Source organism: Artemia franciscana, chromosome 8 (assembly GCF_032884065.1).
Source record: "Artemia franciscana chromosome 8, ASM3288406v1, whole genome shotgun sequence".
Classification (NCBI taxonomy): domain Eukaryota; kingdom Metazoa; phylum Arthropoda; class Branchiopoda; order Anostraca; family Artemiidae; genus Artemia; species Artemia franciscana.
This window is the reverse complement of record NC_088870.1, coordinates 18,669,903-18,693,992: the sequence shown is the minus strand read 5'-3', so window position 1 is coordinate 18,693,992 and position 24,090 is coordinate 18,669,903. Positions and strand designations below refer to the sequence as shown.

The following is a 24,090-nucleotide window of genomic DNA, read 5'->3' as shown; positions in this document are numbered from 1 at the left end:
TAAAATAAGGTGAATTAAAGAAGAAAGTAACAATTACCACAGCCAGAGAGGCTATTTGGAAACGTAAGGATGGCGGAGTATTTAGCTTCCATTTTTGGGACAGAAAAAGACAAGTAAATGCCTTATTTATCTAATAATGAAATTCTAGTTCATGTACTCTTGTTGTTGTAATTGTGAGGCTATCTTGGAAAGTAGCCGAGTTAGGTGAATGGAACTTCAAGAATTAATCCTGGGGCAATATATTCTAGGAAGGTGTTTTCATGCTACTTTCTCTACCGCTTTCGGTAAATTTGTAGCTGACAATATAATTTAGCCAGAATGAAAGTGAACACATTACTTAGTGTCTTTATGCTTGTTCAGAGTTCAATAGGCCCAATTGCTTCTGGGAGAAATTATATTTTGAGCTCTTAAAGAGCTCAATTTTGTAATTTCCTAGTTTGGTATATAATTTAGCTAGGATGAATTTGAACACAGCATTTGATGTAAAAAGTTGATAAATACTAATAAAACTAGGCTACTAAAAGCTCACACCAGCACCAAGCTACATGAAGCCAATGTGTTAAATATTCCACTCTTCATATTTTAGACCTATTACCTTAAATTGCAGCTTGGAGCAATATAAGGATTTTTCCTTGTAGAAGCTTTAGAGTTGATAATACATGACACATAGTTGAATACATACACTTGACTAGTGGTTTGATGTTGCTGATTCCAATTTGAGTGCTTCCCAGTTATACTTCCAATCTTTTTTTGACCATTCGTTGTCAAGATGGTTCTTAAAGCTGTCTGTGGTTTGGGCAGCAATGGTATCTGGCAGTAATTTGTTCCAGAGGTTGGCAACATGGTTGGTAAGAAAATGGGCGCGTTGCCGCTTTGAAGAGAAATGCTTGGATAACTTCAAGTTATGTCCCCTTGTACAAGGATCCTGAGACTCCAGAGGAAGAAGACCAGGAACTGTCTTTGTATTAATAAGTTTATGAACCATAATGGCATCACCCCATCTTCTTCTATAAACAAGAGTTGGGAGTTTCAGCAAGAGCCTTGTAGGGTAAGGGAGCTCATGCAGTCCACTCACCATCTTAGTAGCTCTTCTCTGGACAACTTCAAGAATTTTAGCATCTTTTTTGAAAAAGGGGGATGCAAGGACCATGCCTGTCTCAAGCCTTGGCCAAACAAGTCCTTTATACAAAAGGCTCAGAATTTTAGAAGAATGGGAGGAAATGGTTCTTTTTATGAGCCCTAGTGATGAGTTAGCTGATGCTGCTGCCTTCTTTGTGTGACTGCTAAATTTGAGATCATTGTCAACAATTACTCCTAGGTCACGTTCTTCCAATACTGGAGAAAGGAGCTGACCATAAAGAGAGTATGTTGTATTGATATTCTTGTGCCCAAAGTGTAAAACATGACATTTTGATACATTGAAAGTGAGTAGCCAAGATTTCACCCACATGCTAAGGAGATCAAGGTCATTTTGAAGTTGGGAAGTATTTTCAAGAGTGCTAGCTGGACCAATTACTTTGGAATCATCAGCATATAACGTCATCCTGCTTTTAAGTGCTAGAGGAGTATCATTTATGAAAATATTGAACATGGTGGGGCCAAGAACACTACCCTGTGGAACCCCACTGATAACACTCTGAGAGGAGGATAGAATAGGATTGCCAGCTGCATCAAACAGTCTTACATGCTGAACACAATTCCTCAAGAAATCCAGAATCCATTTAAGAATTTTTTCCTCCAAACCAATAGATTATAGCCTAAGCTCAAGTCTCCTATGACAAACTTTGTCAAATGCTTTTGAAAAATCAAGGAGGATCATGTCAACAGGGATTCCCAACTCCAGTAGTTTTGTAATATAGTCATATGACTCAAGCAGATTAGTGTCAACTGATCTGTTGTATTGGAAACCATGTTGAGAGCTGTTAAGAAGATGATTCTGATCAAGATGCTCAATAACTGCTTTGTTGACAATACGTTCAAGAAGCTTAACAACAACAGAGGTAATACTAATAGGCCAGTAATTTTCCACAGAATCTTCCCTTCCCTTTTTGTGAATGGGGGTAATATATGCCACTTTCCACTCAGCAGGAAGCTTTGAGCTATCAAGAGATAGTCTAATGAGTTTTGAGAGTGGGTATATTATTTCTGTTCTGTACTCATGCAAGAGACAGGGGTGGAGGCCATCTGGCCCTGCAGATTTATTTACATCCAACAAAGCTAGCTGTTTCATAACAGACTCCTCAGTCAGCTCAAGAGGTGGCATTGGTTGAGTAACAATATATGAGGGGGGAGCCGGGAGCTTACCAGCAGTTTCTGATGTAAAAGCCAATGCAAATTGGTTATTTAGGATCTTGGCTTTAATAGCTGGGTCTGAAACTGTCTGACCATGATGAGTCAAATCAGGGACAGAGTGCCTATTTCAACATTTAACAGAAGCATACTGCCAAAACAGCTTGGGATTATTTTTTATATTTTCAGCTAACCTTTCTTCATGTCTCTTCTTCAGTTGTTTGATGGAATTGGTGACCTCATTCTGTGCCTTTTGATACTTCTGATAGTTTGCATCTGTTTTCTTTCTTTTTTTCAAGTGTTTCCAGGTTTGATTCTTCCTATTCAGTAGTTTACTATTTAAACAAGTCATGAAGGGTAGTGTTTTTGCCTGTCTCCTCGAAAATGTTGTAGTGTGAGCTTTTTCAAAAACTAGCAATACAGCTTTGAATTTCTGCCAAGATTCTTTGATATCTGAAGTGAATATGGTATCCCAATCAAAGTCAGCAAGTCTCTCAGAGATATGCCCATAATCAATAACTTTGTGTTGTTTAGGAAGTGGTTGAGTAGTAGACAAGCGCAATTCTGTGAGGATAGCAGCATGATCACTGTTACCAATAGGGGCAAGAAATTCATTTTTAGTCCACAAATCTGGATTATTAAGAATAACTAGGTCCAGTATGTTGGATGCTTGACCATCTCTATACCGTGTAGGTTGGTCAACAGTTTGGAACAGCAAATGTTCAGACAGACAAGTAAGAAATGGAGATTCCTGTTCTTTGGATGAAAAACCAGAACCATCAACCCAATCATAATTGGGAAAATTGAAGTCTCCAAGAATCACCACATGTTGGTTGCAAGAGTCTTTGATAATATCAGAAATGATATTAGCAAGATACTGTTCTGATTCAAGGCAAGAGGGAGTATTAGGACTACAATAAACCACTCCAACAACCATTGTAGAATTACCACACTGCAGTCTAACCCAGACATCCTCAACCCAAACACAGCAATGGGAAGAAGGAATCAAGGTGCTTACCTTGAAACTGCTTTTTACATATATTCCAACACCTCTCCTGCAGGCATCAGACTCAATGTTAGATATGAGTTGGTATCCACTGATTTCAAGTGCTTGGGCTGTAAGAGGCTGTTTCACATTTTTGGGGCATAACTCAGATATGGCTGCAATATCAACTGTTTCTTTTGCTAGGTGGAGATGGAGTTCTGGAACCTTGTTGAAGAGGCCATCAGTATTTGCACTAAGAATCCTTAATTTTCCAATATCATTTGCATGACGAGTTGCACTGTGCAGAGATGATTTATTAGCAAAAAATACACCAGCAGAAAGAGGCTTAGTTGATGAAGCACCAGAAGAAACTGTTGAATTAGCACTGAAAAAATGGGAACTACTTGAAGACAACTCATTAATACATGAAACATCATCATCAAATGAAACAAATGAACTATTTACACTCTCATCTGGTGACAATAGTCTGTCCAGATGAGAAACTTTACAGCTTAGTCCAAAATCATCCCCTGCTGTGGAACTGCAGTCTGCAGCAGGTCTGCATTGTTTTTTGTGATGATTTCTAAGTTCCTGATTGCAAGATTTTTTTCACCTGATGCTGTTCTCTCTTTCAGTTGCTGAGCAACTGAAATGCTATGTTTAAGGCGATCCTCCCTGGATTGGTCAGATCAAAACTGGATGTCCACTCTTAGTTCAAATGATTTCTGAAGGATTTTTTTCTTAACCTCGAAATAGGACACAGTAAAAATTACTGGTAGAGGACGTTGGTTTGGGGTTGAATTTGGACGAGATGGCAGACGTCTAACATTAATTAGCTTGCCAGGATTGATGCAATATTGCTGCACTAAATAATCTTGAATAAATATAGACGGGTCACCAGACACTGGTATTCCAAGTGCAATAATATTTAATTTTCGACTATCATGATTCTTTTCAGCTCGCACTATTCGTATAATATCGGATGCACTCAGAGCTGAGACGTTAGCAGATTTGATTTCTTCTCGGGCAATTGACTGAGTTGTCTTTTCATCACACTTTGTGGAGAGGTTTTGCTCAATAGTAACCACTTTATTGTTTAAAAGTTTGAAGTCTGCTTTCAATGTATCCATGGTACTATTGACCAGTTCAGTTAGCGTCTGGGTAATGAATAAAGAAAATATGCCACTTGATGCTTTATCTATGATCTTTACAAGCTTGATAATTGCTTCTCTTGCAAATTCAAATTTAACCCATTTTTGAACCCTTGAAAATACCCAAAAATTTTTAGTTTTTGGGTATAAAAAAAGTCTTAAGCTAAGGATTTCAAACTTACTATTTAATTATCAATCCATTTTTTAAAGTTATACAATCCACAAGCATTGAATTGTCACAGTCAAGTTAGATAAAATATTCAAGTAAATGTTTAGTTTCATCACAAGCTGTCTAAAGTGGAAACTATGGTGCAAAGCAGCATAGTTTCCATACTATTGCACTTAGAAATGCTAATTCCAGAAGTGCATCCATTTCTGGTTGACCCTCTTCCTCCATGGGTCAAACTAAAAATACATAAAGTGACCAGGGTTTTTAAGCCAAGGGAAAAGTTGGGGTTGGTACAAATTATATTTTAAACACTAATTTCAGTTATCACTAGTAATTTCTGTATAGTAGGAAGTTAAAAGATAAGTAGGCTAAAAAAACTCACACATCAGTTAATATTAATATTCAAGCTCATTCACTTTCAATTTTAAACTAGCCAGCTGTATCCAAACAAAACAAACATCTGATTTTGCTTACAGATAACATTACATATAGAGCAAAGTGTATTAGTCCATGAGCCTTGCAGGCAGTGGGGCAAGGTCTGTATTCTGATCAACTGACAATTCAACCAATCCAAAGACAGACCTTACCCCACTGCCCACAGGACTCATAGACTAATATGCTTCATTCTAGGTAATGTCATCTTTAATCAAAATTGGATGTTTGTTTTGTTCAGATACAGCTGGCTAGTTTAGACTCAAAGTGAAAATGAAATATCTTGGATATTAACATTAATGGATGTGTGAGTTTTTTACTTATCTTTCAACTTCCTGCTATACAGAAATTTACCAGTGATAACCAGAATTAGTATTTAAAATATAATTTCATTCATATTGCACAACCCCAACTTTTCCCTTGGCTTCAAAACCCTGCCCACTTTACATATTTTTAGTTTGCCCCCTTTGCAGCATAGTTTCCAGTTTAGACAGCTTGTGATGAAACTAAACAATTACCAATATTCAAAACCATATCTCCATTTTTCTGTCCACCATGTTTTTTCTGTTGGCTTTGATATTTTTGACTTATGAATAAAGAAAATATCCCATTCAATGCCATGTGATCTTTACAAATATAATAATTGCTTCTCTTGCAAATTCAAATTTAAGCCCTTATTGAACCCTTGAAAATGACACAAAAATTACTAGAATTTGCATATAAAAAAGGCTTAAACTATTAATTTCAAACCTACTATTTGATTATAGATGTGTTTTTTAAAGTTATGTAATCCATAAGTATGAATTATCACAATTAAGTTGAATAAAATATTCAAAACAATTTCCCCATTTTTTCTATCCACCATGTTTCTGCTGTTGGCTTTGATATTTTTCAACATATAGTTTAAACAGCAGTTTTTAAGTAGCCTTACAGAAAAAGACAAATACATGCTAGATTTTTTTTTTTTTTTTTTTAATCAACTTAATCTTGAAAAATCAATATTTGTGAACTAAACAACTTTTACAAAATGTATTTATGATGGAATAGTATGTTTGAAAGAAATGTTATAACCCATTTTTATATCAAAAAAATATAGAATGAAGTTATTATTTTCAAGGATCCTGAAAGGGAATACAATTGAATTTGCAATTGAAGCAATTATTATATTCAGAAAGAGCATAAAAAATGGCATCTAGTGGTATATTCAATTTATTTTCAGGACAATAATATGAACTGCAAAATATTTACCACCAAAGCAGCTGTAGATGCACTTGAATTTCCAGTAGGATTTTCCAGCAGACAAAGCTTGTATAATATGAACAATCTCAGTTGCCAAACTGCCTACAAGTCCTGTTGGTTTGACATGTCAGTCATAAATCTTCCTTAAAATTATCTTAAATTACTTAATTGTATTGTCCAGCAACTAAGGCCAAATAAAAGCATTTATTTGGGGGCCTACCAGTTGGCTTCAAATGGCATATAGAACCATTTGACTATTTTAATTACCTTTACTTTATGCTCATCTACCTTAGTTCTGCACAAGGATGGTTGGATCATAGATTATCTATCAACAAGTTAAATGACATCATTTGTATACAGTTCTGAAAAAGGGATATGTCAGCTTTGCCTCTCACTCAGTCTATCTATATTGGCTTTCTCCAATTAGCCATGGCTCTCAGCTTTTTCATCACAGTCTACCAAGTTCATTTTGATTTTGTACCTATTTTTTCAGTAGGGTTTTATCCAAAATTGAAGAACTTGGCTTACAAATCTTTAAAGTTGTATAGTCTAAATTAGGATTGAGTAAAGGGAAGGGGCTCACACAATTTTATCTCTGCCTCATTTGACCAATAGATTCATTTCTCAAGGTTTCACTTTAATAACACAGATATTATAAAAGGTTACAGTAGTTCAGCATTCTTTGAAGGAAGAAGGAGAGGACATAGGTGCTTCAGAACAATTTGCTGGTTGATCATTGAAGCTGTGGATCCATTCCTGGGAGGTTCATTCTCCTAACCTATTGATTTCTAAGATAGCAAAATACCCCTAAAACGAGGTATTTGCCAGAAATAGAAAAGAAAATTACAAAAAGAATTTATGAGTTTTTTAGGCATTCCAGCAAATAAATTATTAGAAATATCTAGGTAATTTAGCACTGGGTTTGAAGTAAAAGCATAAGCATTTTCTTTAATTATTATTTTCCTTAGTCTTACCGCTAAAATGTTATTATGAAAACAAAATTTTGCAGAATTTTTTAAAAAGAGCCAGAAACATCTCAAAAATGACTTCAATTTTGCCGCGACATTGTTCTTGAGGGTTTCAGGATCTTTTTCAAAATTATTTGAATTTATTTTCAAATTAAAATTTTACTATTTCAGACTATAAGTCTGGAGTTATAAGGTATAGTAAATTATGAGGTATAATTGGGAAAAGTAAGGTATTAGTCTAGAATTGCAGCTTTGGAGAAGCAAAAATGTTTAGAAAACAATTATTCCTTTATAATATGCAGAGTATTATATTTAACCCATTTTGACTACAGATATTTTTTAAAATTCATCAATTTATTTCCAAAATAATATTTTACTATTAAGGCTTTAAGTCTAGAGTTGTAAGAAATAGTAAAGTATGAGGTATAATCAGCAAAAGTAAGGTATTAGTCTGGAATTGTGGCTTTGGAAAAGGAAACACATTTAGAAAACAATTATTTCTTTATAATGTGCAGAATATTTTATTTAACATATTTTGACTACAGATCCACTATTCTGTACCCCCATTATGCAAATATAGAGCCCAAATTATGTATTACCCATGCATTGTGCCATTTGTCACTTTTGTTTAACCTGTGTACTCATACCCAAGTACCAAGAAATAGTCGTAATGCTTGTTCAGAGGGAATCCACCATTGATCTTGTGAAAGTTTTTAATTGAGTGCAGTTTAATTAAGGTTGATTGATTACAGTTTTAGGTCCTTGTCTTTGTCTTAAAAAATTGGCATGGTAATTAAATATGGCATTTTGATCTGAAATCACGTTTCAAAAAAATCATGACTCATGTTTTTGATCCAGCATTTCCTTTACTATATACAAGATTGTCCATTCTCTTACCTAAAACTATATCTTGAAAAATTTGATGAAAATACAAATTAGAAATGGTTAGAGAGGTAGTGTGACAGTTGTCTTAGTAAGACTCCCCACAATTTGTAGTATCCTTTGTATTTTTATTGCAGAGGATATAGCCACTGACCAGCTCTGATTAACTTTTTTTTTGAAGATTTGAGCAGTCAAAATTTAAGAGTTTTTTAATGTTTCTTATTTGCCCTGGTGGTAAAAATCCATGTGAATAACCCATGTGGCTTTTTTTGTATATTAAAGGGTTACTTTTTAAGGGTTGGTGTTCGTCCAAAAGTGGCTAAAAACAGGGGTCCCACTCATGGGCATTGGATGGGGGGGGGGGTCTCTCCTGGGCCCACTTTCCAGTCTCAAAATGAATTTATTCTAAGATAACTTTTTCATACATGCATAAAATACATTGTGGTTGTATCTACTTCGTGTTGCTAATTTACTGAAGCCTTGATGTGCAAACTGAGTAACTCTACCCGCTAAAAGCCTATTGCCATTACTATGATTATTGATGAATTTTAATAGTTGGTAATATCCACACCTAAGGCATTTCTACTTGAATAGCTCAAAGTAGTAGCAAACAATGGCTTTTAAAAGCTGATGCTCTGCCTTGGCTTTTTCTATCTTCCTAGCAAAGCACAATAACCTAGATCAAACAATTCTCATTACTTTAGGGAAACAGCTTCTATGTGTTTTTCTGTCTATGATTGGTCTTTCATTTCGTCTTGAAGCTACTGGCTGATATTAAAATTAATTATGTTTCCAAAAAGGGGACAAGAAGTTACTCCCCCCCCCCTCTTTACCAAGGCTCAAAAAGCTTGTCCCAGAATAGTTATAAAATAATGTCCTAATAGTGTAATATAAAGGTACTCATGTTGAGATATACTATTAAAGTACTATTTTCAAGAGATTGTGCTTTGTTCTCCAAGGTTTGGATTGTCCAACTTAGATCTCTGTATGCATATGCAAGTAATGATTATTCATCTCCTTTCTTTGCAGAGTCAATTGTTCATTCTATTTCAAGATTGGAGCATGTAGACATGGTGAAAGATGTTCAAGAATTCATAACAAGCCAACTTTCAGCCAGGTTTTTGTTCAATTTTTCGTAGCTCTTTTGTTAGTTATTATTGAAAGCTTTCAGTTTTAAATTATATTATTAAAATTGTCCTTAAAAAATCTCCTTAAAAAGGTCATTTTCTAGTAGAATTAATCCAGGCATATGCACAGGATTTTGTTCCAGAAGGTGGTGGGGGGGGACTTCTGAAAAAAAAAACAGTTAAAGATGAATTAACATTGTAAGAAACTAGAAACACCTCTATCTTGAAATTTGATGGGAATGGGTATCTGTTTGTGTATTTTTCCAGATTGCACCTTATCTTGTATTTTTTTTATTATATTCTGTTTTTGTGAAAAAAGTATTTTGTATTTAGGGACTGCAAAAAGGTATAATATTACCATTCACAAAAGGGAACATCCAAAAATTCCAGCAGTTGAAATTCTATGGCTCAATAGACTTTCCCATAAATAATTAATGCATGCCAAAGGTTTTTCAGTTTAGAATTTGAAAAGTTTTGTCAAAATTTATTATGAAGAGAGATAATTTTGTCAGTGGTTCCCTTTTGGGGTAAATGAACAAATGAACAGAGGAGGAAGACAAAAATATTCTTGTTAGCTATATTTAGGAGCTTCCTGTTTCACACGCCAGAATGTCCGGGCTTTAAGTTACATGTTCCTTCTGAAACAAAGAATTTTTCAACAAGCCTGCAGCAGTAGTTTGTAGCAAAAGGACAAGATACTTATATCATTGCATTCAATAGTCTCAGATCTGTCCATTCACCATAATTATTATATTTATGTTTTTACATTTTCTAAGGGAAGAATATAAACTTACTTTAAAAAATTAGGAACTTATTCTTTTTTCTACAAATTAAAACCAATTTTCATCGTTTTAATCCAAAAATTCTGTATATCAAATTTCAAAATTTAACTTGATAAATGGTATAACTGAATATCAGCAATAGAGCAATAGTAAATTTGTTTTCTGTTTTGTTAACAATTTGAAAAATAACATACCATAAATAGCACAGTGAATATATACCCTCATAGAATATAAAAGATGATGACAAAAAAAGGGATATGAAATAAAAAAGAGAACAAAAACATATTAATTTATAGGCCTAAATTTAGAGTCCTGGATAAGTTTTTGTCACCAGGATCCAAGGATGGACCCTGGTCAAGGTTAATTCATAGAGTATAACTAGTTTTGCTAGTAAATAGTTTAATCTAACATGATTCTTTTTTTTCCAGACAATAGTTCTGCAGAATTTTTATGTCAACCCCCAGAATACAGCCAAGTCTGCTGATGGCTCCCACATCATGTCACATGTTTCTGACGAGGAGATGCAGGAGCATTATGATAATTTCTTTGAGGACGTCTTTGTGGAATGCGAGGACAAGGTATGGGAAAATGGAAAATACAGTATTTACTGACCATATCTACAAATTTTACTTACCAAATACCAAAAACTAGGAAAATTGTAGCATTTTTTTTTTTTTTTTTGCACACAGCCAATGAGCAGGTAATCCCTTTTTTGGAGGGGGAGTGTATCTGGGTATTAAAAGGAATTTGTGCCTAATATATTTTTGCAAAAACTATAGATGAGGAGGTGGCCGCCGTGCAAAAAGTGCGGTAGCATAGTAGCAATGCTACCCGGCAATTTTTATGGCCTAATAAAATTTTTGGACATATTTTGTCTGAAAATACCAGTGCTTCCACTATCCCCGAGTGTTTGGGGATTTCCCCAAAAATCTATCTTCTCAAAAAATAATCAATTTCTCAAAAATCCCCTTTTGTTCAGGGTTGCCATTGCTAGTGATTTATCGCGAGTCACAACCCTCCCCTAGTAACAATCACTTTCACTTAACTTGACATAACTTTTTCACTAATTTCCAAAGCTTTTGTCTCAGTTATTTACTACACATCAGAAAACAGACATAGATCATTAAAATACTGACCTTTCTTCCTTTGCTAATAAAAGTATAACTTTTATCAAACTATACCATCAAACAGTTAGTGGTAAAAACTGTAAATAAGGAGCAAACTAGCTCAATAGTAACCGAAACTCTTAAAAAAAGGAATTTTGATACCAACATACAACATACCCTGAAGACCTGAATTTGCCCCCCTTCCCCCAGCTGAAATCTAGTTCCTTCTTAAATCTTGTCAAAACTAAGATAAACCTGCATATAATAATTTAAGCATCAACAGAAACGGATCAGTTTTCTTTAGTATTGTTTAACTATAAACTACTATGAAATATCCTTATAGTATTTTTTTTAGTACTATACTTTATAGCACTTTTGTGGCAACAAATGTCTCATTTTTAGTTTTTACTGTCATTTTCGCTTGATTTGGTAAAACCCGATCCAACTTTGCCCCCCCCCCCCTGGATTTTGACGAAATTATGCCCCTGCCTAGAACATAGGGAGTGGTCTCATTCTAACGGAAATTAAAAGTTCTAGCGCCCGTTTTAAGTGACCAAAAAATTTGAGGGCAACTCCTACACCACTTTTTTTCCCCAAAGTCGGCCGATCAAAATTCCGAGATTGCTATTTTATTCAGCACAATTGAAAGGCCCAATAACTATGCCTTGGTGATAACAAGACCCCTCACAGCCCCTGAGGAAATTTCTACAAGTTATAAAATTTGCTCATTTTACGTATAGTATTTGTTATTTAGAAGAAAGCGTACATGTTCGGGGTGGGGAGGGGAGGACAAATTTTCTGCTGGAAGGGATTTGACACGTGGGGAATTTTCCATGGAGAAGGAAGTATCCAGAGGATGAACTTTTCAGGGGAAATTTTATACTGGAGGAATTTGCCAGAATTCCTAAACGAAGTTTTTCCTAAATATAATCTTCTTGCCCTAAAAATTACAGCCTCTCCCTTCTGTCCCTCTTAACGAAACAAAATAAAGCTATAGATCATATTCAAGTTCAGGAAATAGTTGACTAAAACGTAAGCAACCCCAAAACTTGATTCATAAAAGATTGTATATTATAGCCGTAAGTAAAAATTCGGATATTATTTCAATATTATTTTGTTGTAAAGTTTTATATTATTTTCAGTTTTTTTTTTTTTTTTTTTTTTTTTTTTTTTTTTTTTTTTTTTTTTTAATGTTCGGTCTTCATTTCTTACTCTGTTACCTGATATCTGTATTTGAAGACTGATCAAACAGTTTGTGATATCAACAGAAACCAAATGTCTAAAAAAGGGCAACTACAGAACAAAAAAGAGCCCTTTTCGTCTTTGATATTCTTTTTTTTTATGAGATATATGTACCTCTTCTCCTCTACAAGAAAAGATTTATCTCTCCTCATGCTGCTGCTTTTTAAAACTTGTTCAAACTAAAAGCTTATTGAGTTCCAATGTCGTTATGTGAAAATTTACTTTTAAATTGTTGTAATCCTTTGTCCTTGTGAACAAGTTTTTACGCATAAATAGCTAAATTCTCTCGAAACTGTTTATTCGTCAGTTGAATCTTTAAAGGGCTGGTAGCTATCAAGGTGTAGATACAGTTAAAGCAGGTAATGGAAAAGCTGGGACATGGGAAGATTAGTAGCCTGAAACAACCAGACTACAATGTAGCAGCAATTCTCTGGTATTAGATTAGGGCAAAACTAATTTCACAGCTTCATAATGAATGCATGTGACTGCCAGGCTGCTAATAAATATTGGTTCTCCCTGAAAATCAAATGGTGCCTTTTATAATTGTAGTATAGTGATCAATGAGCACCAAGCATGCAGATGGGTATTATATTTTTATAATACCAATAGCATTGCAGGGCACAACTCCATCTATAAAGTTACAGCAGTAAACTGTATGCAGTATACTTCTGAATTTGAATACTATACTCCGCTAGCAGTATTAAAGTAAATATGATACAGTGCTTTTGATAAAATGGTACATATAAAACTATGGACTATGATACTTATGGCTAGTATATGGCTTACCACTGAATAAGATTACATTGTTAATTGTGATTCAGAAAACTATTGATTGCGAGCTATGCTAAGTTATATTTGTCACTTTTCTGCAAATTTTAGGTATAAAAATACTTTTTGCTCAAAGCAAGGCTGTCAAAACGCAAGCTGTGCTGCTGAAGTGTCGGCAGCTTTTGGAATTCTGCTACTGGCAGCTTTGGAACTTTTTGCACACTTGGGAGGGGTATAAAATTGTACAAAATCTTTACTCTGGTTTAGCTTTTCTGTTCCAGGAAATAAGGTGGAAAATCGTAATTTCAATGCTGCCTCCCAATTTTAGATCCTCAGCTAGCTTTACCGACCCTTGTGGGAGCATCATAGCGTTAGTTGCTACCTTTTAGAATGACTGCAAAAGTTATTGGTATTGTTGATAACGAAGAATTAATTGTCTTGGTGAAAAGAGACGAAAAGGACATGGAAAATTTGTTTATATACCTGACTTTCTTCTGAGAATTGTTTCCCACATTTTCATCATATACTCTCACAGAATTAACTGCAAAGAGCTGTTACTATTCCTCCTCCACTTCGCAAAGCTAATATTTTCCTTATCATCATATTTAACATTGCTTAAACTCTCTTTATCTTTCATTTAATCCTAGAGATATATATTAAGTAGTATAATTTTGTGACTTTATTCCCTTTTCACTGTCCTAAGAAGCCCCTTTTAACACGTGTGGGCTGCTCCGGATATTGTTTGTAAATAAGCTAGTTACTTCAATCAACCTTCCCCCCCCCTCCCCAAAGGTCTGTGTTTTTATAAGATATCATAAGTATTGGGTAGCATAATTTTCATTGTATATTTCGATTTTAACAACATGAACATTTAAACATGCAGAGCTTATGATCTTAAAATGCGTATTTATGTAATTATTTAAACATAAACTACATTTCTTTTTTTATGATGGTAAGAGCTAGCGGTCCTAGTTATGTCTTCTGGAGATGAGGATCTGATTTGACCATATATAGGGAGGAGGGTTTCTCAATTCTTGCATCATGAAATCTGCCAGAAGGATTTGTCAGGTCTCAATTAAACACAGTAAGAAGTTAGAGTAGGCGTCCTTGTTTAGCCTTTTGAGTCTCTGGACCAATGTAACCTCTATGGCAGGAAGGCATCTCAGTGGCCTTTAAAATCTTGTTATCAGGACTTCTACCAGTAAAGACTGTCAAGTCAACCAAACTTGGTGGATGTTAAGAGCTAGTATCTTAGTTAGAACTGCTGTTGGGAGGGGGGAGAGGATGGGCCTGATCTAGTCTTTGTCGGATAGGAAAAGAGAGAGGGTCCTAAATCCTTGTAATCCAATAGGAGGGCTCGTCAGGGTACAACTTGAATTTTGTGGAAAGCAACAGTAAGTTTGCTTGTTAGGTCTTTTTTGTGTTTGAACACCTTCCATCCTCTACGAAAGAGTGAGAGAGGAGATTTTTATATTCATTACATCAGGTCTTCTCCCTGTTTCAGAGTAATTTCCAATTGTATCGAAACTAATATCTATTCTCCGCCTTTTTGGGGATCAAAGCCTCTTTAAGGCAATTGTATCATAAATTCTTGTTGTCAGGATATATGCTGAAAGAGACTACTTTATATCTCAACTTGACCAGAAGTAGTAACTATGTCATCAGATCCTTTGTCAACCCATTCTTTGTGCAGAGAAAGAAACAGAGCTGGCACCCAAGATTTTAGTAAAGTTTTTACGGGTCCGAGTCTGATTGCCAGAAGGGCCCTTACTCCCAAAAGCGGGTATGCCTTCATGTTTTTTTTTCAGCTAAGATGTTTTCTTGTCTGTAAAATAAGCGTTCTATGAAAATTCCGCAGCTGCAGGAAATCGCTCTATTCTGGAAAAGAAATCATCAGCAGCAGACCCAAAGTGCTGCTTGCGCAAGTCGGCTGCTAATGTACCATAACATTTTTTTTTTAATTTAAGCAATATTGCATCTTCTTACAAATGATAATACGACCATAAATAAAAAAAAAAAAAAAACAATAATCCCATTCAATCTAATTTGAAGTTAAATTTGTCTAGAAGCAAAACACGCAATTCAAACTTAAAAGGACTAGAGTTATCTTGTTCCATAGCACCTGGTCTAAGTTTGTTCCACAGCTTAGTACCCCTATGAATAATAGAACCACCCCTGATATTTGGAATCAACCAATGAGCCTCAGTACTGCCTCTTATCCAAGTATAGTGATGATGAACGTTAGTTCTCTCACAAAATACAACCGAAAAAAAATTTGGAACCACTGAATTGATGCTGCATAACAACTAACATTTAATGGTCTCTTGAGCCAGTTACAGTCAGACTATGTCTTTTATCGTAAACTGACCTCAAAACTCTGAGATTCTCTGTTCCACAACATTCCCTGATCGCATTATTTGAAGTACTTACATAGGTTGAAGTAAAGAAGGGAGAATATCGAGCCATATTGACGATAAATACAAAATATATGCATATACTAAAGAAGAAGAAAAATACTAGTCATTAAATATTTGATAGAAAAATGTGTCTTAGTTTATATATGGTCTCTGAATGCCATGATGATGTTTTATGAAGACTCTTTGTATGATAACTAGATGATATTGTTTTATCATTTTATTTATTTCTAAATCGTCCAACAATACAAAAATTACACAGAGATGGAGTAGAGAAAACAGAAAAGGAAAAAAAAAACAGAATAAAAAAAGACACTTAAACATTTATCAAAACGATTAGTAAATATTATCTATTAAACACTAAAAAATTGTCACATACATACAACTTTAAATATCATTGTGTAAAAACAGGATGCCATGGATGAAAACTGATCTTGCGGATGTGTTTCAAAATTAGTTTTGACAGAGCTATCGCTCGGTTGGCTATTTATGTTTGCTAATTAATATGGAATTTCGGGTCCAAGGGGGTAAATGAAGTAAATATTTTGCAAATTTGAAATATGCTTAGCAGAGTTTACCTTTACTTTTTAGTGTAAAAATCGTCCAAAATGGTGCTTGATATAGGAAACGATGTAGTGCTGTTGAATTATCCAGTTTAGCAAGGGTTTTTCGGTTAAATAATCAGTATTAGTTCAGAGATATTTAATAGACCACACGCTTAATAATCCCGTTTTCAAGGCGTATTTTTGGGATCCAAGGACAAAAATAGAAGACCATGACTATATAATAAAGTTAGATATACCTATATCTAAATCAAGACGCTTTACCCTTAACAATAAGCATATCTTGCTCATTGTAAAGGCATGATGAAAATGAGCAATCATTCTATTGGAGCCATGCCCATTAGGGTTGTATCATCGCCAAATAAGACTAAGTAACCTTGGTTAAAGGAAGTGTGGGGCATGAATGTTATTTTGGAAAACTTCCATTTTCAGCCTTCCAGATATTTGGGGTGGGTTCGGCTGCAATTTTTCTGAAATCTTAGGCTCCCAGCATTGCCAAATCTCTGCAGCCTCTTCGAATATTATGACACGCCCTTTCACCAACTTTAGAATCGACAACAGAAGTACTGTGTTGTATATGTGTCAGAATGCGTAACTTTTAGAAATAATTTCTATTTCACTCAAATAAATTTTTTGTTGTGTCCTCAGGTGTGCATGCCCCTTCAGTTTGAAACTTTTGAAATAGATATATCAGTTAAGATTCAATTTAAAGGTATTGTGTTTGATTTGCTTTGCTCGTTACGTTTCATGTCTATTTGATTCTTATGTTCTTTTTCATTCTTTCAAGTATGGAGAGATAGAAGAAATGAATGTATGTGATAACCTTGGTGATCACTTGGTTGGCAATGTTTACATTAAGGTAAGCTTTTTTTTCATTTAGAAGTAATAAATCATGCAACATGCTCATCATTGAAGAATATTCTACGGTGCTAAGTTTAAAAAATAACTTTGCGAGTCGGCTTGGTTTTTATCCTAAATATGCTAATACTCTTATTTGGTAATGGACAAAAGTTCAATTCTGTGTTTACTAATTTTATTCGCAATAACTGGGGGTAATGAATCTATTATCCAGAGGTAAGGATGCCAACCTGTTTCTGTCTAGAGTATGGCTGATAAACAGCTTTTTTATGTTGTTCTTCTTCTTAATGATATTTTCTCCTACTCTTTTTTTTCTGTTTTCTCTCCAAGAGAGAGAGATTCTCTCTATTTTCTGAAACCTTTATCTGCTTGAACAAAAAATATGTTCTTTTAATTTAAAAAGAAAAGAAGCGTCCTTGTTAGCTACACAAATAGTCATCATTCATATCTTTTCGGACAAATATTTATGTTAGTTAAGTGTTTTTCTAAATATGCTTTTAACGCATATTTCTAGTTCTAAAATTGAATTCTAACATTTTCTGACTTGTGTGAATTTGAATTATTTCATATTTAGCTGTAGGCTAATTTTGTCTCGGTGAATGGATGCTTTTCGTTGATTTATTCTATTTAAACTTCATCGCCTTTCTTTTTTCAACTTTATCTTTCTTCTAGTATTCACGCTATTAGTTAAAATTCAGGAAGTAGGGTCATTTCCTCTTTGGCAGTTCTATCTCCGCAGATCCGATTGTAGCCTTGATCCATGGTACTGTTAATTTTTATAATTTCAGTTTCGACGGGAAGAGGATGCGGATCGCGCTGTGAAAGATTTAGCCAACCGTTGGTTTGGTGGACGTCCAATTTATGCCGAATTGAGTCCTGTTACTGATTTCCGGGAAGCTTGCTGTCGTCAATACGAAATGGGGTATGTTTCATTAATTTTTTTTTAGCAAAGCTCCCTTTTTTCGGAACTCTGGACTCCAAAGTGTTTTTTTCCTTCTTGTTTTAATACATAGAAAGATGCAAGTCGACCAGATCTGAAAACGCTTAGCAATGTTATTGCAAATAACAAATAAATTTAGTTGAATACACAAAAGGTCAAGGTCTGTAAAACGCACGAGAGAAGAATTTGAATTTGTTGTCGCTGTGATGATTAAAGGTTGGCTCGGACATTTTTACTTTTCGGAGCAATATTCAAAAACCGTTTACACATTGATCTCAAAGGGAAGATTCTAAATGATTCTGAATATAAAGATTAAATACGCAAAATATGGCGTATTCTTTACCTTTTTTATTGTATGGCTGTTTCTTTTAGTTTCAGGATAATATCGCTCCTTATTTTTTTAGAAAATATATTTTGGACAAAATTGATCAAATTTAGTATTTGTCCTTTTTTTAATGTTCTTTTATTTTTTGACAATTGTAAGAATATTTGACTTTTTGCTTAAGAACTGTAATGACGGGTACTGAGTATAAATTTAGTTGATTATGCCCAGCCGATCCTCATTTGAGAATAGCTCTTCTTGTCCCATTGCCGGTTAAAATAGTCAAAAAGTTTTTTTTGTACATCGTCGAGTGGGGTGTGTGCTGTGGCGTTGTGACTAATTAATATTAGGTCTATTTTTCTCTCTTTCATCTTTGTCACATCTTTCTTCGATCGATTTTTTATTTATTTCGTAATTTATTTCTTAGTTGTTTTATCTGTGCAAAATGAGCTTATCTTTCTGCCAGATATTTGTATATTTAGTATCTTATGTATATATGATTGAAAAATAAATAAACCTGAACCTCAAAGATGTAAAAATATCATATATGACATTTAGGCCCAGCGATGGTAATTAACACATCATTAAATGTACCACAATATAGAAGGGAAAAAGGATAGCGAATGAGGGAGAAGAATAGATAATGAGAGAAGGAATATATCAACGTCATTTAGTAGAATCGATACGATTGTTCCAAATCATAAGAAGTGATAGTGTTAAATGAATATCGTGTTTCTGCATAGCGAATGTATGTAGTTAAGACAGACCTGTAAGTATAAATGAGTGAAAACAAAGAATTAAAAGAAGATATCTTGGCAAAAGAATTATGTACGAGAAGCGAATGTGTTTTTTGATCGGCAAATATCAAGAGTCTGTTGCTACAAAAACGAATAGAATACTAGGCTAAATTAGACTGAATGTGTTTAAATGATTCAGGAGGAGATGTAAAAGTTGACTTCCTAATTTTTCCTCTTTGGAAGCGATTTATTTGTTCATCCAAGTTGCAAACTCTTCCAATTGTTATTGTTCATCTGATGCAAATTCTTCCAAATATTTTCAGACGTCCACAGGAAGTTAATCGCTTAGTATGATAATACTTTTTAGGCTAAGAAATTATGTCAGTTAAGGTTGAAGAGGAAAACGTCATGGCTGTAGGAAAGATTTGTAAACGGTTAAAAAATTTTAAGGCTTAGATTAACAAGTGAAAAATATCTGTGAAACATCTGAAACAATGAGAGAAAAATTCCTTCTGGTTAGAATAGACGCAACAAAAGTTTCTATAGCTTCATTTAATTTGAAAACTTGCATGTTTGAAATCAGCATCTGTATAACTGTGTATAAGCTATAAAATTCCAGAGTGAACTCTGGGGAATACTACTATTTATTGTAGAAAGTGTCAGATGGGAAGATTAGTATTCGGCAGAAAAATTAGGGTCTAGATGACCATAAAATTTTTTGTACTCACGGCAAGTGCCGTGTCTCACTTCCCTACCTGGTCCCTCAAAATTGTGTATCCCCGTTTCCCCATTTGCAGCTAATAATATCACGACATTCTATTGTCATACTGCTCCTAGAAATTTGATTCATCCTCTTCCTCACGCAGTCGTGGAAATATCTGGCTTGTTTGTCAGTTCTAGCGTCATTTGTTATTTTCCTTGGTTTTATATGAATTTTGTCGTTTAGTGAATGCACAAGGAGTGGCTTCTGTAACTTCATGCACTTGAAACCAATTTCAAGAGAGTTGAGACGTGAGTTGTATTCTCGAAGAAGGAGTCAACGGGATTTTGGAGGTGGAAGAAAGTAAGTCGTCTTCTCTTTTTTTTGGGGGGGGGGGGAGGGAAAAGGATTTATGCACATTGAATATGACTTTTTAATGGAATTTTATCTGCAATGACTTCAGCAAGGTCCTATGTATTTGAATAAATAAAAAAAAAACACAAGTTAGGCTTGGAATCATGATAACCAGTCCTCTTACCAACAAAATTGAACGATAAACACTGTTGCTTTAAACTACTGTACATTCATAAAATGGTAAATTTTTACTCTTTTGTAAACAGAATTTCATTAGATTTTTCCTTGATTTACTTCTTTTTTCTCTTTTTGATTTTTTACGTCATTTCAATCTCAGTGAATTTCAAATTTAAGTTTTCGTTTTGTTCCTAAAATCTTTAGTTCTTGCTTAAAATTCATAAGTTATTGGATTGTCTTGATTGCTCTACATTGAACCCTTCACATTCTTAGCAGATCAGCTTTGATCAAATAGGACATTTAAACTTCATTTTCAAAGGACAAATCAGTCCTGTAATGGCGAAGTGGGTTTAATATCAGCTTCATAACACGGGGCCTCAGGACTCAGCTTCATAATACGGGACCTCAGGGCTCAGTTTCAGCAACATACATGGCTTAGAATTTGATTCCGGTGATGAGATTATGCGAAAACATCTCCATACTAGTCCAAACAAGAGGAAGAAGAAGGACAAATCATCGTGATAATGTTTCGAATCTATTGTTTAAGAAATCTCAAAGGTTGGCGAGTGCCTTGAGAAACCATATTGACGAGGATCGCGTCAATATGTTGTTAGGGTTATTTACAAGATGCAGATGCAAATTCTCCAATATTTGTGATTACAAGAGAAGAAACTCTGAAACCGAGATAATTTTTCTAAGGAACAATCTAGGTCAAGGCTAAAAATCCCTTGAGTAGGAGCATATATTATTAAAAAAGCATATGAATTTGATAAAAGAGGTCAAATTTAGTGATCTTTTCTCTTCAATATCCTCTTTAAAATAAGTAGTTTAAAAGGAATACATTGGGTCACCCTATAAGGTGACACTTCCCCTCGATTTTGTTTGCTTTTTATTACCTGTTCTAATCTCTTTTTGTGATTCTCTGTGACTATATACCTTCGAACAGAATCTCAGCAGTGAAAAGTGCGGAAAAAGATCACCAGATAAGTATAATAGGTTTTGTATGTTGAAAGTGCTTTTCTTTGTTCTTCCTAACCTACGCTCTGCTTGCACAGTTCGCATTTTCTTTTTTCTGGTGAACCAAAAGACATGGAGACATAAATATGGAGAAATTGAGTGAATAAAAGATCAATAAAGATGCAAAGCATAATGTAAATTATTTTCCTAAATTAAATTTCATTTATATTTATCAATAGGTTTTGACTTGTATCTGTTTCACTTTGGCTGAGGGTTAGTTGCGATCTGGTCCTTACTTGATTTCTGGAGTCAAATACATTTTTTAATCTCATTCTTGGTTCTCTCCTCAGAGATGATCATAACAAACAGCATTATTTATGATAATCATATAAACAGCAACGTCTTTGTCATATGAAAGGCCATTTTCGTTTTTGGAATTGAAGTTGAATATAAGCTTAGTTACTAGTCATAGTCTATATCATAATATTTATATAATGAATATACTTTAGGAGTTTTACTGCTTCTTTGAAAAGGTCTTGCTTTGTTACTTCTACTCTCCATCTATTCTTGAAACGAGATAAAATCGAAAAAGGAACAAAAAAATAAGGTCTATTAGTCGAAGAAAGCAATTCGACTTTTCGATTTCCTCAATTCTTCATTTTTGTCCCTACTTCCAAGCAATTATCTACAATATTGCCTCATTGTCAAAATTACAAAATTCTTCATTTGCGGTATTTAAAGTTTCTCAATAGGTTTTTATTTGGTCCTAGGCGTAACAGCTATTCACTACGTCCCTCCCTTTTTTGTTTACTTCTAGTCTTTTTCCTTTTATGCACGTCTATTTGGTGTCTTACTTAATTGGTATCAAAATTGCAGATTCTTCAGTCGATCAGCATCGAGAGAACGTGAGACTGGGCGTCGATCACCTGGTCGTCGGAGGTCCAGGTCACCAAGAGACCGTCGTCGTTAAGGTGGATGAAAACTTCAATGACTTATTCTTATATCTACTCCTTTTCCAATGTAATTCTTATTTCCATATAGAAATACATCATGTATTGATTTTTTCTTAGCACTGTTCCATTGACATTGACCCCGTTACCATGTATGTTGTTCCCAAGTCAGAGTAATTAAATGGGTCAAGAGTGTTATCTGTACAGTCGAAGGGTCTATTTCTCAAACTTTTGGTAAGCAATCTACCGTGGTGCTGCAGATAAAAACAAGTGTACGTAAAACGTAGTATCATAGTTTTTAAATTCCAAAGTACGAATACTATTTTAGAACAAAGGTTAATATATCTAGACCGTAGTTTTTTTTTTTTTTTTTCAAAGAGGGAATAGTAAACCATATACGTTGTAATAAGTGATGGGTTGTCACTGTCATTTACATTGAGTTAAAAGTTGTTTTTCTTTAAAATTAAGCCATAGAACTATTTTTGGGGTTTTACGTGGGCGAAGACGAAACTCCTATCACAGAAAAGTTATCGAAATTGAACCGTGAAACTTTAGTTATTCAGTGGTTTTGCGCTGCATAATATGCACAGGAACAACAGGACGTCCTAGAGACAAATTTCACTTTGCTCTATCTTTAGCTTTTTCGGTATGACTGTCTAATAGTTGCCATGTACGAAGAGACGGAATGCTGTGTTAAAACCTCCGATGGCAACACGTGCTTCTTTTAAGTGATGATTGCCGCCAAGCAAGACTGTGTCTTTCTCCGTGTCCTAGTTGTAGGCTACATCTTTAGACAGATATATGGACGTGGAATCCGAATTGCAGGAAAGCTTCTCTAGCCCGTTGATTTTGCAATTTATGTTTGGGTCATAGAAGCCGACAAGCAAAAGCTTCAGGATTTCCTGAACAAACTAGCGAAGAAAGCTAACATTTTGGATTACGCATCAACGCTCCATAGACTAAAGCTACGTCGATTAGCAGTTCTCCCATGGGAATGCAACTAAGAGATAAAGATATTGAACGAGTGTAAGACTTCAAGTATTTAGGCAGTACAGCAACTTCCAGTGGCGATTCTGAAAAAGAATTATCCACCAGAATAGCCCTAGCAACCTAATATTTCAGAGGCTTCTACCAATAAAATCTATAGTATACTCACAGAAGCTGAAACTCTGCACAGAGGCTGACTGGACTGTTCCAGAACAATGTTTGTCTCTCTTGAGTCACTCTATGGAAGGCCTAAGTCTAACTGCGGAACAAGAGAAACTACAACTATCTTCGCCAGATCCCAAGGATTAGCTGGAGAGACCATGTCAGCAACGACGAGATCTGTACTCGCTCCGTTGTGAGGCAAAGAAGATGGCGATACCTTGGACGCATTCTTCGCATGCCAGATCATAGACATCCTAAAATGCTCCTGCACTGGCAACTGGGAGGCACCTGTCACCAAGGATGACCAAAAGACACGCTATGTTGAACGTACGTAGGTGACAGAAGAGCTCTCCAGACGTGTCTCATGCCAGATTGGGAGGACATCTATACAGCAGCCCATCTGAGGGAAGATTGGAGGCTACTAACTGACGCCATGTGTGCCTCTGGATACACTTGGGAACTAAGGTCTAAGATAGGGTCTGTTGTAGTTCATAGGGTGCTTTGTAAAGTGAGTCAAGTCAAAATCTATTGTGTTAAAGTGAATACCTTGGGTAATGTTGAACTCAGATGAACTCAGTATGTAACTTACTGTCGTGAGTGTAGCTTGAGTAATACTGATTAAGTAGATGACATTGGTAACCTACTGGAGGTTAAAGGAACCCACGAAACGTTTACTAAGGTGACAAGCACCAGTTCATCAATGTCCTTCAAAACCAGCATTCCAAAAACATAAATCCTTATCCAGGATGTCAAATCTCATACTTTTTTAATTTTATATAGTTAAATCTTATCTAAATCCTTATACAAAAGAAGTTCCCATAAAACTTTC

The 24,090-nt window shown here is 34.9% G+C and overlaps 1 protein-coding gene across 1 annotated transcript; it reads left to right on the top strand.

Moving 5' to 3' along the window:
• LOC136030090 (splicing factor U2af 38 kDa subunit-like) lies at positions 1-22,231 on the top strand. The gene is made up of 7 exons (XM_065708755.1): positions 1-113; positions 9,145-9,232; positions 10,453-10,602; positions 16,905-16,976; positions 17,764-17,897; positions 19,921-20,037; positions 22,039-22,231. Exons 1-7 carry the CDS (start codon positions 70-72, stop codon positions 22,130-22,132), a joined length of 699 nt encoding a protein of 232 aa, XP_065564827.1. The 5' UTR covers positions 1-69; the 3' UTR covers positions 22,133-22,231.
• The last annotated feature ends 1,859 nt before the right edge of the window (positions 22,232-24,090 follow it).

Bases quoted from the DNA above. Each gene is read 5' to 3' on its own strand.
- LOC136030090 (XM_065708755.1), top strand. From the start codon at position 70: ATGGCGGAGTATTTAGCTTCCATTTTTGGGACAGAAAAAGACAA. The intron at 10,603-16,904 runs GTATGGGAAAAT...CATTCTTTCAAG, and splicing joins TTGTGGAATGCGAGGACAAG to TATGGAGAGATAGAAGAAAT. The intron at 20,038-22,038 runs GTAAGTCGTCTT...TCAAAATTGCAG, and splicing joins GATTTTGGAGGTGGAAGAAA to ATTCTTCAGTCGATCAGCAT.